Source organism: Salmo salar, chromosome ssa23 (assembly GCF_905237065.1).
Source record: "Salmo salar chromosome ssa23, Ssal_v3.1, whole genome shotgun sequence".
Taxonomy (NCBI): domain Eukaryota; kingdom Metazoa; phylum Chordata; class Actinopteri; order Salmoniformes; family Salmonidae; genus Salmo; species Salmo salar.
In genome coordinates, this window is record NC_059464.1 from 46,987,711 (window position 1) to 47,007,497 (window position 19,787).

Sequence of the window (19,787 nt, forward strand, 5' to 3'; positions counted from 1 at the left end):
GATCTCAGTAACCTGACCGCAGTATAAATCAACAACACTCTCTACCTCAACACTTGATCTCAGTAACCTGACCGCAGTATAAATCAACAACACTCTACCTCAACACTTGATCTCAGTAACCTGACCGCAGTATAAATCAACAACAGTCTCTACCTCAACACTTGATCTCAGTAACCTGACCGCAGTATAAATCAACAACAGTCTCTACCTCAACACTTGATCTCAGTAACCTGACCGTAGTATAAATCAACAACACTCTACCTCAACGCTGCCTAATCAAAGTTTACTGATTGGTTTGGGATACTGTCAGTAGCTGCATGCATACAGTGGCTTGGAAAGGTTTGTATCATTTGATTTACACAACATGCCTACCACTTTGAAGATGCAAAATATTTTTTATTGTGAAACAAACAAGCAATAAGACAAAAAACTGAAAACTTGAGCGTGCATAACTATTCACCCCCCCCCCCAAAGTCAATACTTTGTAGAACCAGCTTTTGCAGCAATTACAGCTGCAAGTCTCTTGGGGTATGTCTCTATAAGCTTGGCACATCTAGTCACTGGAATTTTTGTCCATTCTTCAAGGCAAAACTGCTCCAGCTCCTTCAAGTTGGATGGGTTCCGCTGGTGTACAGCAATCTTTAAGTCATACCACAGATTCTCAATTGGATTGAGGTCTGGGCTTTGACTAGGCTATTCCAAGACATTTAAATGTTTCCCCTTAAACCACTCGAGTGTTGCTTTAGCAGTATGCTTAATCGTCCTGCTGGAAGGTGAACCTCGGTCCCAGTCTCAAAGTCTCTGGAAGACTGAAACAGGTTCCCTCAAGATTTTCCCTGTATTTAGCGCCATCCATCATTCCTTAAATTCTGACCAGTTTCAAAGTCCCTGCCGATGAAAAACATCCCCACACCATGATGCTGCCTCCACCATGATTCACTGTGGGGATGGTTTTCTCGGGGTGATGAGAGGTGTTGGGTTTGCGCCAGACATAGCGTTTTCTTTGATGTCCAAAATGCTACATTTTAGTCTCATCTGACCAGAGTACCTTCTTCCATATGTTTGGGGAGTCTCCCACATGCCTTCTGGCGAACACCAAACATGTTTGCTTATTTTGTTCTTTAAGCAATGGCTTTTTTCTGGAAACTCTTCCGTAAAGCCCAGCTCTGTGGAGTGTACGGCTTAAAGTGGTCATATGGACAGATACTCCAATCTCCGCTGTGGAGCTTTGCAGCTCCTTCAGGGTTATCTTTGGTCTCTTTGTTGCCTCTCTGATTAATGCCCTCCTTGCTTGGTCCGTGAGTTTTGGTTTTGGCCCTCTCTTGGCAGGTTTGTTATGGTGCCACATTCTTTCAATTTTTTTAATAATGGAGGTAATGGTGCTCTGCGGGATGTTCAAAGTTTCTGATATTTTTTTATAACCCAACCCTGATATGTACTTCTCCACGACTTTGTCCCTGACCTGTTTGGAGAGCTCCTTGGTCTTCATGGTGCACCTTGCTTAGTGGTGTTGCAGACTCTGGGGCCTTTCAGAACAGGTGTATATTTGCTGAGATCATGTGACACTTAGATTGCACACAGGTAAACTTTATTTAACTAATTATGTGACTTCTGAAGGTAATTGGTTGCACCAGATCTTATTTAGGGGCTTCATAGCAAAGGAGGTGAATACATATGCACTTTCTCGTTTTTTTTTTTCTAGAATTTTTTGAAACAAGTAATTGTTTTAATTTCACTTCACCAATTTGGACTATTTTGTGTATGTCCATTACATGAAATCCAAATAAAACTCAATTTAAATTACAGGTTGTAATGCAACAAAATAGGAAAAACACCAAGGGGATGAATACTTTTGCAAGGCACTGTATGACATTATTGCCGCCTGTAGCATTGAAGGCAAGGGAAGCCAGCGAGCATTTGGCCTCCCTTGATAAAAACAAATTATAAAAACACACACACACACACACACACACACACACACACACACACACACACACACACACACACACACACACACACACACACACACACACACACACACACACACACACACACACACACACACACACACAGGGCCTGCTCTCCTCTGTGTGACCTTGACAGGCTAGTCCAGGGCTCATTCAGGGCCTGTTCTTCTCTCCTCCTCCTTACTTCCTGCTTTCAACAGTACCTCTCTCCTCTCCACCTCCACCTCCTCTCCTCTTCAACAGTACCTCCCTCCTCTCCTCCTCCTCTCCTCTTCAACAGTACCTCTCTCCTCTCCTCCTCCTCTCCTATTCAACAGTACCTCCCTCCTCTCCTCCTCCTCTCCTCTTCAACAGTACCTCTCTCCTCTCCTCCTCCTCTCCTCTTCAACAGTACCTCTCTCCTCCCCCCTCTCCTCTTCAACAGTACCTCTCTCCTCTCCTCCTCCTCTCCTCTTCAACAGTACCTCTCTCCTCCCCTCCTCTCCTCTTCAACAGTACCTCTCTCCTCTCCTCCTCCTCTCCTCTTCAACAGTACCTCTCTCCTCTCCTTCTACTCTCCTCTTCCACAGTACCTCTCTCCTCTCCTTCTCCTCTCCTCTTCAACAGTACCTCTCTCCTCTCCTCTTCAACAGTACCTCTCTCCTATCCTTCTCCTCTTCAACAGTACCTCTCTCCTCTCCTCTTCAACAGTACCTCTCTCCTCTCCTCTTCAACAGTACCTCTCTCCTCTCCTCTTCAACAGTACCTCTCTCCTCTCCTACTACTTCTACTTCCCAGAAGAGAGGAAGAGAAAAGGACAGAAGAAGAAGACAAGTGAGAGCTAGACCTCCTCCTTCTCTCTCCTCTCTGTCAGCTGATACAGTGAGAAGAGTTGTAGCAGAGAGAGAGGGGGGGAGAGGGGGGTAGAGAGAGGGGAAGAGAGAGAGAACAAGAGAGAGGGGAGAGGGAGAGAGAGAGGGGGAGAGAGAGAGAGAGAGAGAGAGAGAGAGAGAAGACAGAGCGAGAGAGAGAGAGAAGGGGAAGTAGAGAGAAAGAAAGAGAGAGAAGAGAGATAACAGAGAGGGAGAGAGAAAGAGGGGAGAGAGAGGGGTAGAGATGGGGAGAGAGAAAAAGAGAGAGAGAGAGATAGAGAGAGTGAGAGAGAGGGGTGTGAGAGAGAGAGAGATGGGTTGAGAGAGAGAGAGAGAGAGAGATAGAGGGAAGAGAGAGGGGAGAGAGAGGGGAGAGAGACGGGGGGAGAGAGAGAAAGAGAGAGGGAAGATAGAGAGAGAGAGAGAGAGAAGCAGCACATCATATAATAACTACATCAGCCCCATGCTTGAGAGGATGTCATCCAGGCAGAATGGCTAAGCCTCTGAAGAGACCACTTACTACACAGCATGATGGGATTGATAGTGAAGAGACTTCGTACTACACAGCCTTATGGGATTGATAGTGAAGAGACCACTTACTACACAGCATGATGGGATTGATAGTGAAGAGACTTCGTACTACACAGCATTATGGGATTGATAGTGAAGAGACTTCGTACTACACAGCCTGATGGGATTGATAGTGAAGAGACTTCGTACTACACAGCATGATGGGATTGATAGTGAAGAGACTTCCTACTACACAGCATGATGGGATTGATAGTGAAGAGACTTCCTACTGCACAGCCTGATGGGATTGATCATTATCATACTGTAGGTCAATACTATAACCATTAGACTGAAGACAAGTACATTCATCAAAACTTTAAATAGAAATATTGTCTTTGTAGATTGATAGGCTTTGCCTGTAGCCTTTTGTTTCTCAGTTAATTGACAGTATTATCATAAATGATAATTCTCATGAATATATACAACAACAAAAAATGAAGGGGCAAACAACAAAGAGGGCCACCCCAATGTACCATCCAAGAGGAAGGGCTGCAGGTATCCTAGCGGTTAAGGCATTGGGCCAGTAACCAAAAGGGGTTCTAGTTCAATACGCGGGCCGACTACGTGAAAAATGTTGAGCTACGCAAGGTACTTAACCTGAACTGCTAAGGGGGTGGCTGACCCCTGGCCGTGACCCCACTCTCCGACGGTGTCTCAGGGGGATCATGCAAAAAAAACGAAATGTCCATGTCATACAGTACATGCTAATAATATATGTGTTCACTGTACTGTAAATCATTAAACTGTAAATCACTGTACTGTAAATCACTGTACTGTAAATAATTAAACTGTAAATCACTGTACTGTAAATCACTGTACTGTAAATCATTCAACTGTAAATCACTGTACTGTAAATCACTGTCCTGTAAGTCACTGTCCTGTAAATCATTAAACTATAAATCATTAAACTGTAAATCACTGTACTGTAAATCCCGGTACTGTAAATCATTAAACTGTAAATCACTGTACTGTAAATCACTGTACTGTAAATCACTGTCCTGTAAATCACTGAACTGTAAATCACTGTACTGTAAATCATTAAACTGTAAATCACTGTACTGTAAATCATTGTGCTGTAAATCACTGTACTGTAAATCATTAAACTGTAAATCACTGTACTGTAAATCACTGTACTGTGCGTCGCTCTGGATTAGTTCTCCTACATAGTCATGTTTTAGTCAGGTTTTATTTCTCCGTAAGTAAAAACTCCTCGTTCTTTCTACACAGTTATCTTCCATTTCAATATGTGATTAGTCTGCTCACAAATCCCCAGTTATGTATCCTTCCACTAGGGACTGTATTTATTGCCCTTTCTCTCTTTCGCTCTCTGTATCCTTCCACTAGGGACTAGGTCCCTAAATGCACCCTATTCCATAGTGCACTACTTTGACAAAGGCCCACAGGGCTCTGGTCTAAAGTAGTGCACTACATAGGGGAATAGGGTGCCATTTGAGATATAGACTGAGACTCTCCCCACAGTTTAATAATAAATCACAGTGTTTAACCATTTGTCTCTCTGTTTGATTAAGGACTGGATACATAAACTGGGGCTGTAAATTACAGCGTCGTCGTCAAGTAGACCGACCCAGAGTAATGTCACCGACACAACAATGAGATAGATATTTAATCGGGACGTATAAATGTGAAGCATCCGGCTTGGCGTTTCCACTCAACACCAAATATGGTAATGAGAGGAAGCCCAGTGGCCGGGAGAGAGAGAAGATGGAACGAGATGGATTTTGGCTCAACATTCTGCAAATTTTCTCATCAATGAAACATTTGATCTCAATACAGTTTTCTGTTCCAAAAACTAGAATCTGTTATGAACAGAGTGGACTAAGTTTTGTAGACTTTACACTTTGCCAAAGTTGTAATAAATTGTGTTGTTTAGAAGGAATGCGAAGGCGAATTGAGTTATTGCACAAGCGCACTTCACAGAGTAGCTGTTCCCTAATTGAAGTTAAATGAAAAAGGGTTAGGGTATGGACGTCCCAAGGATGCAAGATGGCATTACCCTTTGGAGAGTTTGGACAATGGGATTTCTGCATTATTCAAAATTCTAAAAGTTGGCCCAACTCTCTAAATATATGGTTCTGGAGTGACCAATGGCCCAACTCTCTAAATATATGGTTCTGGAGTGACCTATGGCCCAACTCTCTAAATATATGGTTCTGGAGTGACCTATGGCCCAACTCTCTAAATATATGGTTCTGGAGTGACCAATGGCCTAACTCTCTAATTATATGGTTCTGGAGTGACCAATGGCCTAACTCTCTAAAAATATGGTTCTGGAGTGACCTATGGCCCAACTCTCTAAATATATGGTTCTGGAGTGACCAATGGCCTAACTCTCTAATTATATGGTTCTGGAGTGACCAATGGCCCAACTCTCTAAAAATATGGCTCTGGAGTGACCAATGGCCCAACTCTCTAAATATATGGTTCTGGAGTGACCTATGGCCCAACTCTCTAAATATATGGTTCTGGAGTGACCTATGCCACAACTCTCTAAATAAATGGTTCTGGAGTGACCTATGACCCAACTCTCTAAATATATGGCTCTGGAGTGACCTATGGCCCAACTCTCTAAATATATGGTTCTGGAGTGACCAATGGCCTAACTCTCTAAATATATGGTTCTGGAGTGACCAATATCCCAACTCTCTAAATATATGGCTCTGGAGTGACCAATGGCCTAACTCTCTAAATATATGGTTCTGGAGTGACCTATGGCCCAACTCTCTAAATATATGGCTCTGGAGTGACCTATGCCCCAACTCTCTAAATAAATGGTTCTGGAGTGACCTATGACCCAACTCTCTAAATATATGGTTCTGGAGTGACCTATGGCCCAACTCTCTAAATATATGGCTCTGGAGTGACCAATAGCCTAACTCTCTAAATATATGGTTCTGGAGTGACCTATGGCCCAACTCTCTAAATATATGGTTCTGGAGTGACCTATGGCCCAACTCTCTAAATATATGGCTCTGGAGTGACCAATAGCCTAACTCTCTAAATATATGGCTCTGGAGTGACCTATGGCCCAACTCTCTAAATATATGGCTCTGGAGTGACCAATAGCCCAACTCTCTAAATATATGGCTCTGGAGTGACCAATGGCCCAACTCTCTAAATATATGGTTCTGGAGTGACCTATGGCCCAACTCTCTAAATATATGGTTCTGATAAGAGAAGCTGATACAGTATGTAAAGGATTTTTCTATAAGTCATTATTAGGTCCCAGGGCATTAGAAGGACATCTATAGATATCTATAGTAATCCCCCAGATAGAAGCTCTATCCACAGACATGTACACTGATTGAATAGAAAGCTCATATTCATAGCTTTGCCATTTTTCGCTCCCCCCCGTCGCCCCCCCCTCCTCTCTCAATTCATCTTCTAAACAGACATGGACATTAGACCCACGCCTCAGCAGCAACAGCAGCAACAATCCCACAAATCATTTCCAATTCTACATGAGTGAATTAACCATGAAGAGCAGGACATCATCAATTTCCTCCCGGCAGGGCAACAATAACATAGAGGTGAAGAACCTTCCCATTCTCTGGCCGACGTTACTCTCCACACCATATGACAGATGTTAAACAGCCTTCCTAACCCAGGCTCCTTTTCATTCTTTCAGCGGGTTCAGGGAGCAACATTTCCGATGTATCGGTTTATACCAACAATCATCATAACTCTGCCTGGGAAAAAAGGGAGACATATGCCATTACGGTGAAATATTAAATTGTTGGTTTGAAATCCATAAAGACGGTTCTTCACCCTGTGCTTGTGCTCTCTGCTCTGGTCAGTAGGGATCACACTATGAGCTGTGGCACCCTATTCCCTAGTGCACTCCTTTTGACCAAGGTTATATCTCAAATGGCACCCTATTACCTAGTGCACTCCTTTTGACCAGGGCTGTGTATCAAATGGCACCCTATTCCCTAGTGCACTCCTTTTGACCAGGGCTGTGTATCAAATGGCACCCTATTCCCTAGTGCACTCCATTTGACCAGGGCTGTGTATCAAATGGCACCCTATTCCCTAGTGCACTCCTTTTGACCAGGGCCCTGTGGAGACACACAACCAAAGGATAAGGCTTCCAGTGGCTTCAGTGTCTTTGATCTCACGATATTAGCAAGAAACGAATGTTTTTTCTCTGACAGCCAGGAGTCAACAGGTATGGACTGTAGCCCTAGAATGAAGGAGTCAACATGTATGGACTGTAGCCCTAGCATGACGGAGTCAACAGGTATGGACTGTAGCCCTAGAATGAAGGAGTCAACAGGTATGGACTGTAGCCCTAGAATGAAGGAGTCAACAGGTATGGACTGTAGCCCTAGAATGAAGGAGTCAACAGGTATGGACTGCAGCCCTAGAATGAAGGAGTCAACAGGTATGGACTGTAGCCCTAGAATGAAGGAGTCAACAGTTATGGACTGCAGCCCTAGAATGAAGGAATCAACATGTATGGAATGTATCCTTAGAATGAAGGTGTGTATTGATGATATGTTAGGTGGAACTAAGCAATATGGTGGCCCGCCGCGTCGGTCACACTCTGCCAGGTCAAATTTAACCCTTATCTTCCCCCTTGGCCCTTTAATGTTTGCAGATCTATAAGGTCAAAGCAATATGGAAGAAGTCAGGAAGAGCCATCACCGCACTGCTGATGCCTAACCAGACAATATGCAATAGGACAGGCAAGGGTTAGGGCCACGAGGACAGGCAAGGGTTAGGGCCAAGATGACAAGCGAGGGTTTGCACCAAGAGGACAGGCAAGGGTTAGGGCCAAGAGGACAAGCAAGGGTTAGGGCCAAGATGACAAGCGAGGGTTATGGCCAAGAGGACAGGCAAGGGCTAGGGCCAAAATAACAAGCAATGGTTAGGGCCAAGAGTACAGGGAACAGTTAGGGTCAAGAGGACAGGCAGGGGTTAGGGCCAAGGGGACAAGCAAGAGTTAGGGCCAAGAGGACAGGCAAGGGTTACGGCCAAGACGACAAGCAAGAGTTAGGGCCAAGAGGACAGGCAAGGGTTAGGGCCAAGAGGACAAGAAAGGGATAGGGCCAAGAGAAGAGACAAGGATTAGGGCCAAGAGGACAAGCAAGGGTTAGGGCCAAAATACCTAGCAAAGATTAGGGCCAAGAGGACAGGCAAGGGTTAGGGCAAATGGGGCAGGCAAGGGTTTGTGCCAAGGGGACAGGCAAGGGATAGGGCCTACAAGACAGGATTAGGGCCAATGGGACAAGCAAGGTTTAGGGCGAAGAGGACAAGAAAGGTTTAGGGCAAGGAGATAAGCAAGGGTTAGGGGCAACAAGAAAAGCAAGGATTAGTTACAACGGGTCAAGCAAGGGTTAGGGCCAAGAGGACAAGAATTGGATAGGGCCAAAAGGACAAGAATGGGTTAGGGCCAAGGGGACAAGCAAGGGTTTGCGCCAAGAGGACAGGCAAGGGTTAGGGCCAAGAGGACAAGAAAGGGATAGGGCCAAGAGGACAGGCAAGGGTTAGGGCCAAGAGGACAAAAAAGGGTTAGGGCCAAGGGGACAGGCAAGGGTTAGGGTCAAGAGGACAAAAAAGGGTTAGGGCCAAGGGGACAGGCAAGGGTTAGGGCCAACATGTCAAGCAAGGGTTAGGGCCAAGAGGACAAGAAAGGGTTAGGGCCAAGAGGACAAGCAAGGGTTAGGCGCAAGAGGACAGGCAAGGGTTAGGGCCAAGAGGACAGGAAAGGGTTAGGGCCAAGAGGACAAGCAAGTGTTATGGCCAAGAGGACAGGCAAGGGTTAGGGCCAAGAGGACAGGAAAGGGTTATGGCCAAGAAAAAACAAGCAAGTGTAGGGCTAAGGGGACAGGCAAGGGGCCAACGGGTCAAGCAAGGGTTATAGCCAAGAGGACAAGAATGGGTTAGGGCCAAGAAGACAAGAAAGGGCTTTAGGGCCAAGAGGACAGGCAAGGGTTAGAACCAAGAGCACAGGCAAGGGTTAGGGCCAAGAGGACAGGCAAGGGTTATGGCCAAGGGGACAGGCAAGGGTTAGGGCAAAGAAGACAGGCAAGCATTAGGGCCAAGGGAAACAAGCAAGGGTAGGGCCAAGGAGACAGGCAAGGGTTATAGCCAAGAGGACAAGAATGGGTTAGGGCCAAGAAGACAAGAAAGGGCTTCAGGGCCAAGGGGACAAGCAAGGTTAGGGCCAAGAAGACAGGCAAGGCTTAGGGCCAAGAGGACAGGCAAGGGATAGGGCAAAGAGGACAAGCAAGGTTAGGACCAAGAAGACAGGCAAGGCTTAGGGCCAAGAGGACAGGCAAGGGTTAGAACCAAGAGCACAGGCAAGGGTTAGGGCCAAGAGGACAGGCAAGGGTTAGGGCCAAGAGGACAGGCAAGGGTTATGGCCAAGGGGACAGGCAAGGGTTAGGGCAAAGAAGACAGGCAAGCATTAGGGCCAAGGGAAACAAGCAAGGGTAGGGCCAAGGGGACAGGCAAGGGTTATAGCCAAGAGGACAAGAATGGGTTAGGGCCAAGAAGACAAGAAAGGGCTTCAGGGCCAAGGGGACAAGCAAGGTTAGGGCCAAGAAGACAGGCAAGGCTTAGGGCCAAGAGGACAGGCAAGGGATAGGGCAAAGAGGACAAGCAAGGGTTAGGACCAAGAGGACAGGCAAGGGTTAGGGCCAAGAGAACAGGAAGGGTTAGGGCCAAGAGGACAGGCAAGGGTTATGGCCAAGGGGACAGCCAAGGGTTCGGGCAAAGAAGACAGGCAAGCATTAGGGCCAAGGGAAACAAGCAAGGGTAGGGCCAAGGGGACAGGCAAGGGTTAGGGTCAAGAGGACAAGAAATGTTTAGGGCCAAGGGGGCAAACTGAACTGAATATCCAAGATGGCGTAGCAGTCAGACATCTTTGCCTTGTCTCGTCCCATGTATACATATTTTTACATATTTTTCTTTGCTTTCTTTTTAATATTTTTCCTAAACTTCATCTTAAAAATACTCTCCTGCAACCCGCCTCACCCAATGTGGTGTAGATCTGTTTTTTTTTCTAAAGTATTTCTATTTACCTCCGAACTGGAATACCTCAACTGAAGCTAGCTAGCTAACTAGCTACCAGCTATCAGCTATCAGTCAGCTAACCTTTAGCTCGGAAAGCTCTCGCAAGTTCGTACAACGCATTTCAAACCAGAGCATACCGGACCTATTTTTCTCTCCATATCCCCGGATTCCTACCGCAAACTCTGAACCCTTTCATCTGGATCATGGCAGCTAGCTAACCGCAACCCGGGTTGACTACTCCTGGCTAACGTTCCCATCCCGGACCAAGCACCAACTTGCCTGGGGCTAGCCCATGCTAGACCCATCTCCCGGCTAGGGCTTCTGGGCTACTCCTGAAGCCCACTCCTCGGCTACAATATCCGGACCCCTTCTACTGCCGGTACGGGGCATGGAACCCCGCCGATCCTTCACGACTGGAATACCGACATAATCTGCCCGAGGATCCCAACAGGCCCCTCAGGCGTGACGTCCCCTGAAGGCCCATTCTGCTAATCGCGGCCTGCTAGCTATCTATAGCATATTGGACAGTTAGCTGATTCACCGGCCAGTTTCTTGGACCACTATACCAATTTTGCCAATTGGACTTGGACCCCTTTGCTACTTGGAACCCTACTAACTCCATGACTGGTCTATCGACGTCACCGCACGAGGAGGCAAAAACAGACTTTTCCCCCATCGCGATGTCCCTCTAAGGCCCTTATGCTAGCTTGCTAGCCCCGGCCTGCTAACTGCTAGCTTGCTATCCCTGGCCTGGTAACTGTCTGAATCGCCATGTCCCCAGCCAGCCCAACCGCTCACTGGACCCATACAAAATAGAATTGCCAAAGGGGGTGGTCTTGCAATCTACTGCAGAGATAGCCTGCAGAGCTCTATCTTACTATCCAGGTCTGTTCCAAAACAATTCGAGCTTCTACTTCTAAAAATTCACCTTTCCAGAAACAAGTCTCTCACCGTTGCCGCTTGCTATAGACCACCCTCTGCCCCTAGCTGTGCCCTGGACACCATATGTGAATTGATTGTCCCCCCATCTATCTTCTGAGCTCGTGCTGCTAGGTGACCTAAACTGGGACATGCTTAACACCCCGGCCATCCTAAAATCTAAGCTTGATGCCCTCCATCTCACACAAATGATCAATGAACCTACCAGGTACAACTCCAAATCTGTAAACACGGGCACCCTCATAGATATCATTCTAACTAACTCACCCTCCAAATACACCTTTGCTGTTTTCAACCAAGATCTCAGTGATCACTGCCTCATTGCCTGTATCCGTAATGGGTCAGCAGTCAAACGACCACCCCTCATCACTGTCAATCGACCTGGCCGGGGTATCCTGGAATGACATTGACCTCCTTCCGTCAGTAGAGGATGCCTGGTTATTCTTTGAAAGTGCCTTCCTCACCATCTTAAATAAGCATGCTCCATTCAAAAAAAATAGAACTAGGAATAGATATAGCCCTTGGTTCACTCCAGACCTGTCTGCCCTTGACCAGCACAAAAACATCCTGTGGCGTTCTGCATTAGCATCGAATAGCCCCCGTGATATGCAACTTTTTAGGGAAGTTAGGAACCAATATACACAGGCAGTTAGGAAAGCTAAGGCCAGCTTTTTCAAACAGAAATTTGCATCCTGTAGTACAAACTCAAAAAAGTTCTGGGACACTGTAAAGTCCATGGAGAATAAGAGCACCTCCTCCCAGCTGCCCACTGCACTGAGGCTAGGAAAGACTGTCACTACCAATAAATCCATAATAATTGAGAATTTCAATAAGATTTTTTCTCGGCTGGCCATGCTTTCCACCTGGCTACCGCTACCCCGGTAAGCAGCCCTGCGCTCCCCACAGCAACTCGCCCAAACCTCCCCCACTTCTCCTTCTCCCAAATCCAGATAGCTGATGTTCTGAAAGAGCCGCAAAATCTGGACCACTACAAATCAGCCGGGCTAGACAATCTGGACCCTCTCTTTCTAAAATTATCTGCCGAAATTATTGCAACCCCTATTACTAGCCTGTTCAACCTCTCTTTCGTATCGCCTGAGATTCCCACAGATTGGAAAGCTGCCGCGGTCATCCCCCTCTTCAAAGGGGGAGACACTCTAGACCCAAACTGCTACAGACCTATATCTATTCTACCCTGCCTTTCTAAGGTCTTTGAAAGCCAAGTTAACAAACAGATTACCAACCATTTCGAATCTCACCGTACCTTCTCCGCTATGCAATCTGGTTTCAGAGCTGGTTATGGGTGCACCTCAGCCACGCTCAAGGTCCTAAACAATATCATAACCGCCATCGATAAGAGACATTACTGTGCAGCCGTATTCATCAACCTGGCTAAGGCTTTCGACTCTGTCAATCACAACATTCTTATTGGCAGACTCAACAGCCTTGGTTTCTCAAATGATTGCCTCGCTTGGTTCACCAACTACTTCTCCGATAGAGTTCAGTATGTCAAATCGGAGGGCCTGTTGTCCGGACCTCTGGCAGTCTCTATGGGGGTGCCACAGGGTTCAATTCTCGGGCCGACTCTCTTCTCTGTATACATCAAGGATGTCGCTCTTGCTGCTGGTGATCCTTTGATCCACCTCTACGCAGACGACACCATTCTGTATACCTCTGGCCCTTCGTTGGACACTGTGTTAACTAATCTCCAGATGAGCTTCAATGCCATACAACTCTCCTTCCGTGGCCTCCAACTGCTCTTAAATGCAAGTAAAACTAAATGCATTCTCTCCAACTGATTGCTGCCCAAACCTGCCCGCCCGTCCAGCATCACTACTTTGGACGGTTCTTACTTAGAATATGTGGACAACTACAAATACCTAGGTGTCTGGTTAGACTGTAAACTCTCCTTCCAGACCCACATTAAACATCTCAAATCCAAAATTAAATCTAGAATCGGCTTCCTATTTCGCAACAAAGCATCCTTCACTCATGCTGCCAAACATACCCTCGTAAAACTGACCATCCTACCGATCCTCGACTTCGGCGATGTCATTTGCAAAATTCAAAAGGCACACGCACATCTGAGCAATCTTGTTGCAGGTGCATGGCAACAGTTGAAACAGGATGAAGGAAAAAAGGAAACCGCACACTGCTCTTGATAGTATCACTGATATTTAATAAGCTTACGTATCGGCCTAACGGCCTTCGTCAGAGCTTTTGTTAATTTTCTGAAAACAGCACCTCTATGTAGACCTAGCCCCACCCACATCCGTTCCACGTATGGAAAGGCGTTGGAGGCAAAGGAAAAATAAATAAGTGCTACCAAACATAACAATATGCATTTCACAAATATTACAAAAGTGTATAGAGAAGACGCATTGAATACATCCATAAAATCACAATGAGGACATAGCAAGTTTTCCTTAATCATTGGGTACATCATACGAAAAACAGAGTAATCTTAAATAGGGACACATTTTAAATTCACAACATAACATACATAGGCATTTCATCATTAAGTCCTTTAGGAAATAATGTCTGGAGGGTGAAAATCCAAAAACATTCTCTTTTGCTCAGAGTATTATTAATATCACCTCCCCTGTCTGATATCTTGACTTTCTCTATACCACAAAATCTAAAGGTAGAAATGTCATGCTTTTGGTCATTAAAATGTACTGCGACTGGATAATCCCTGTCGTTTCTCCTGATTGAACTTTTATGTTCACTAATTCTCTATTTGAGAGAGCGGGAGGTCTTACCGACATAGCAGAGCCCACATGGACATTTAATAATGTAAATGGGTGGTGGTATCATCATATTGTTGCACTGGGCGCATCCTCTGCATTTATAGCTACCATTTGGTAGAGGGCGTAAAAGAGCCTGGCTGATTTTCTTTCGTGGCTGGCAGTTGGCATGAACCAATTTATCGCGTAAATTGCGACCTCTCCTATACACAATGAGTGGTGGATTTTTAAATTCAGCCAGCAAAGCTGGGTCCGATGATAAAATATGCCAGTGTTTCTTGACCACACCTCCCACTTTTTGCGAATTCAAAGTATATGTGGTTGTGAACATTACGGAGTGTTCTTTTGCTTTAGCGGGTCTTTTTTGTAACAATTCATCTCGTGTTTTTCCCAATGCCAAATGAAGAGCTTCATTCACACATTGTGGTGAATAGCCTCTTCTTAGAAACCGATCCTCTACTCCGTCGATGTCATTTGCAAAATAGCCTCAACAAATTGGATGCAGTCTATCACAGTGCCATCCGTTTTGTCATCAAAGCCCCATATACTACCCACCACTGCGACTTGTATGATCTTGTTGGCTGGCCCTCGCTTCATACTCGTCGCCAAACCCACTGGCTCCAGGTCATCTACAAGTCTCTGCTAGGTAAAGCCCCGCCTTATCTCAGCTCACTGGTCACCATAGCAGCACCCACCCGTAGCACGCGCTCCAGCAGGTATATCTCACTGGTCACAAAGCCAATTCCTCCTTTGGCCGTCTCTCCTTCCAGTTCTCTGCTGCCAATGACTGGAATGAACTGCAAAAATCTCTGAAGCTGGAGACTCTTACATCCCTCACTAGCTTTAAGCACCAGCTGTCAGAGCAGCTCACAGATCACTGCACCTGTACATAGCTCATCTGTAAATAGCCCATCCAATCTACCTCATCCCCATACTGTATTTATTTATTTATCTTGCTCCTTTGCTCCCCAGTATCTCAACTTGCACATTCATCTTCTGCACATCCTACCATTCCAGTGTTTAACTGCTATATTGTAATTACTTTGCCACTCTAGCCTATTTATTGCCTTACCTCTCTTGTCCTAGCTCATTTGCACATGCTGTATATAGATTTTTCTACTGTATTATTGATTGTATGTTTGTTTATTCCATGTGTAACTCTGTGTTGTTGTATGTGTCGAATTGCTTTGCTTTATCTTGGCCAGGTCGCAGTTGCAAATGAGAACTTGTTCTTAACTAGCCTACCTGGTTAAATAAAGGTGAAATTAAAAAAATATATAAAAAATTGGCACCAGCTGTCAGAGAAGGCCAAAACTGCAAGACAGGTAAGAACACTGGGTACTGGGTAGGAGACATCTGTTGTAATTGATCCTGATAGCTTTAAAGCCATCTGTCTTGTCCACCAATGGGACAGGGAGATACAGCCCATAGGGATGCCAGACAGCCAACCAGAAGGGCAGGTGTTGTTCCACCCCAGAATTTCCCACTGTTGATAATGATGAAAGCCATGCAATGGTCAAAAGCCATGCACTATATAGGAAATGTGGTGCAATTTGGGATACAGCTTCTCTCACATGAGTGTGATGTTCAGAGGTCATCATTAATAATCAGAAACTATAAAAATGTGCCCTTTGACCTTAAGAATTATAATGTGTTTTCATCCTGTATCTCTATATAAGATGATAAACATATACTGCAGAATGTGAAGAAAATTTACAGAAATTAGATACCGTGTTCACTGAAATACTGATACAAATAGAGACCTTGTTGACTGAAATACTGTTACAAATAGACACCTTGTTGACTGAAATACTGATACACAAACTGCATGTCACTGTGGGCGCGAATATTATTTGCCGTAGCTGTCAGGGATTTTATTTCCGATGTTCTCCCACTTCTCCAAGGTTTAATAATATTTGTCAGAAATGTTTTAGTTTTTTTCTCACACAGGATCCGTTTGTGTGAAGGTGTTTGCTAAGAGATAATTCAATTGTGTTATCCAAACAGCTTCAATGTGAGGCAACCCTGAAAAACTAATCATTTCTCATCTCCAGCTATATAACCTTTAAAAAAATGTAATTCAATATTTCTGCCAATTCAATGCCATCCTGGACAGCCGCCAAACCTTGGAAAAAGTATTTCTATAGCTGAAGTTAAGTTGAAAGTTGAGGCCAATTTTCAAACAGGCAGACAGGCCTGCGTCCCAAATGGTACCCTTTTGCTTACATTTGACCAGCGCCAAGACTGCTATACAGGGAATGGTTTGCTATTTGGGATGTATTATAAGTAACCTTTATTTAACTAGGCAAGTAAGTTAAGAAGAAATTCTTATTTACAATGACGGCCTACCAAAAGGCAAAAGGCCTCCTGCGGGGACGGGGGCTGGGATATAAAAAATAAAGAATAATAATAAATAAAACATATACAAAAATATATATAAATATAGGACAAAACACACATCACGACATGAGAGACAACACAACACAACATAAAGAGAGACCTAAGACAACAGCATAACAAGGCAGCAACACATGACAACACAGCATGGTAGCAACACAACATGACAACAACATGGTAGCAACACAACCTGATAACAACATGGTAGCAACACAACATGACAACAACATGGTAGCAACACAACCTGATAACAACATGGTAGCAACACAACCTGATAACAACATGGTAGCAACACAACATGACAACAACATGGTAGCAACACAATATGACAACAACATGGTAGCAACACAACATGATAACAACATGGTAGCAACACAACATGATAACAACATGGTAGCAACACAACATGACAACAACATGGTAGCAACACAACATGACAACAACATGGTAGCAACACAACCTGATAACAACATGGTAGCAACACAACACAGCAGCAGCCCAACATGGTAGCAACACAACACATGGTACAACCATTATTGGGCACAGATAACAGATAACAACACAAAGGACAAGAAGGTAGGGACAACAATACAACAGACTGCATGTATTTCCCCAGTAGAGAGAGAGAGCGAGATAGAGATATCTCCTGCCAAATGTATGACCATATTAGAGATACCTATTTCCCTCAGATTACACAGACCCACAACAAATTCATAAACAAATCCAATTTTGATAAACCCCCATATCTACTGGGTGAAATACCACAGTGTGCCATCACAGCAGCAAGATTTGTGACCTGTTGCCACAAGAAAAGGTCAACCAGTGAAGAACAAACACCATTGTAAATACAACCTATATTTATGTTTATTTATTTTCCTTTTTGTACTTTAACCATTTGTGCATCGTTACAACACTGTATATATACATAATATGACATTTGAAATGTCTATTATTTTAGAACTTTTGCGAGTGTAATGTTTACTGTTCATTTTTATTGTTTATTTCACTTTTGTTTATTATCTATTTCACGTGCTTTGGCAATAAAGCCCTTTGAATTGAATTGAGAGAGAGATGATCAAGTCGTTTTTCTAGTCATCGATATGGTCCACACAACTCTCTCTCTCTTTCCCTATCCTCCTCTCTCTCTATGTCTCCCTCTTCATCTCTCTCTCTCTCTCCATCTCTCTCGCTCCCACTCCATCTCTCTCTCTTTCTCTCTCTATCCATCTCTGTCTATCCCTCTCCCTCTCTCTTTCTTTCTCTTTCTCTCCCTCTCCATCTCTCTCTCTGTATCTCCCTCTCCATATCTCTCTCTCTCACTCTCCATCTCTCTCTCCCTGTCTCTCACCCTCTCAATCTCTCTCTTCCTCTCCATCTCTCTCTCTCCCTCTTAATATCTCTCTCTCTCTCCTCTCCTCTCTCCTCCACCTTGAGACGCGTGATGAATTTTAAAACGAGCAGAGAGCACGCGGCCGTACCGGGCTACCGGATTACAGACTAACAACCTGCCAGTCAAAGTCCACATGCTCACGTGAAAGAAAAAAAGCCCCTAGTCATGCATGTGCAGCCAGGGCTGAGCAGTAGTGGAATATTCCGACTCTAAGACTGGAACGTAATACCTCCTTCTGTCTACTACTCCACCTCCCAAAAAGCTTCTTCAGTCTGTAGACTAGTTGTTGTTGTACTCGATATTACAACACACACACACACACACACACACACACACACACACAATAAACAGACCGGTAGTTGTATCGTGGCCTTATCAGTCACACAGCGCACGAGACCATTATCTAACGTCTAAAGGAAATGAACAAAAAAAACGCCCTCCTCCTTTCTCTCCTTCCTCCAGCAGCAGCAGCAGCAGGTGTTATTAGGCTACTACAGACCTGCAGGTCTCGTCTAGGTGGTGATTGTAATTATCTCCCGGCCCAGAGCGAATGAACGCGAGACGGCCCAGATAGGGGGACACTAGTAGAGAGTATTAGACTGGAAAACCCCGCAAATCACGCATTACGCCTCCAAAAACACGTGGGAGAGATTACTACTCCTAATAAATGCCGATTTCTTTCCCATCTTCTTCTTCTTAACCTAGACATTGCTCCCTTCTTTCCTTTCCTCTCTCTCTCTCTCTCTCTTTCATAAACGAATCCATAACGCGTAGCTTTTCCGCCAAATGTCGGCGTCTGAAGAGGAGAGGATATCCTAGCCTCTTCCACACATACACTTGGTCATCGTTGTGGATGCTGTTGTGACCTTGTGTTTGGTTGTCCTTTACTAGTGAATAGATGTCAAAATACCCCCGTAAAAAAGAGACGTACCGTCGGCAGGCAGACCATCTATGCCTAACAACAAGTAGGTATTCTAGCCTACATTCATAAATCATCGCTAAGAAAGAAAAACGGAAGGTTAGTGTATAAATAACACTGACATGATATCTGATATGATGAAAAGAGTGACCTAGAGCCCTACAATGACACACATTAACATCGGTCGGGATCATTATGTGTAGCCTACAAGATGTCCTACGGATGTCCGTGACAATGACCCTCAACTTATGGCCAACACATAACAGCGATTATCATAACAGAGGCGGGTTTACCCCGTCCCCCGTACGCTAATACACACCTTGAAACTGTCAGGCAAGGAGTGCTCCTCGCAAAGAGTGGATACATTTTTTAAAAATATTCTTACCTTTGCTATTGTTCTCTTCTCTATTCAAATACATGGCTATAAATTCACTCCTGGGATTTTCTGAAGGCGTTGGGTCAATGGTAATGATGAGTATTAGTCCTCTTTGCCGCCTGGAAAACACACACAACTCTTCTCTATTTGCGGGGTATTGTTGTAGCTGTTTTATTGTCTTGTTGCTCGGTTGAGAGTGCGTGCGGTGCGAGAGCGTGCTTCCAGCAGGTAGCTGTAGTCAGTTTGTCAGCCCTCTCTCTCTCTCTCTCTCTCTCTCTCTCCTTTCTTTTTCTCCGTGACGCTCAGAGAAGAAACAGCGGGTATAGTAAAGAGTGTTTCTGAAAGAAGTCTTGGGATGGTAGCCAGGATGGAAGCATGCCTAAATGCGCTCATATGCTGGTCGCCAAGGGTTCCTTATGCCTTTGATTTCTTCTAACGCAATTCAATCTTTGTAGATATTATACTTCTGGTATTTATCAGATTTCACTGCTCCTGGCTGCTATTCCAATTGTACAAAACAAGGTGCTAATGGGTTAAAATGATGGTTCAATTGTGTGGTTGTGCAATGCCTAAGCAACGTTAAAAGGTTATTT

General features: G+C 44.8%; 1 protein-coding gene across 1 annotated transcript in view; it reads right to left on the minus strand.

The window, feature by feature from the left end:
* LOC106592751 (synaptotagmin-7) overlaps positions 1–19,533 on the minus strand; it is a 391,227-nt gene extending 371,694 nt beyond the window's left edge. The window contains exon 1 of the mRNA XM_045705960.1: positions 19,204–19,533. Within this exon, the coding sequence (XP_045561916.1) occupies positions 19,204–19,237 (34 nt within the window). The 5' untranslated portion in view covers positions 19,238–19,533. The remainder of the gene's footprint in view (positions 1–19,203) is intronic.
* Positions 19,534–19,787: the final 254 nt, after the last annotated feature.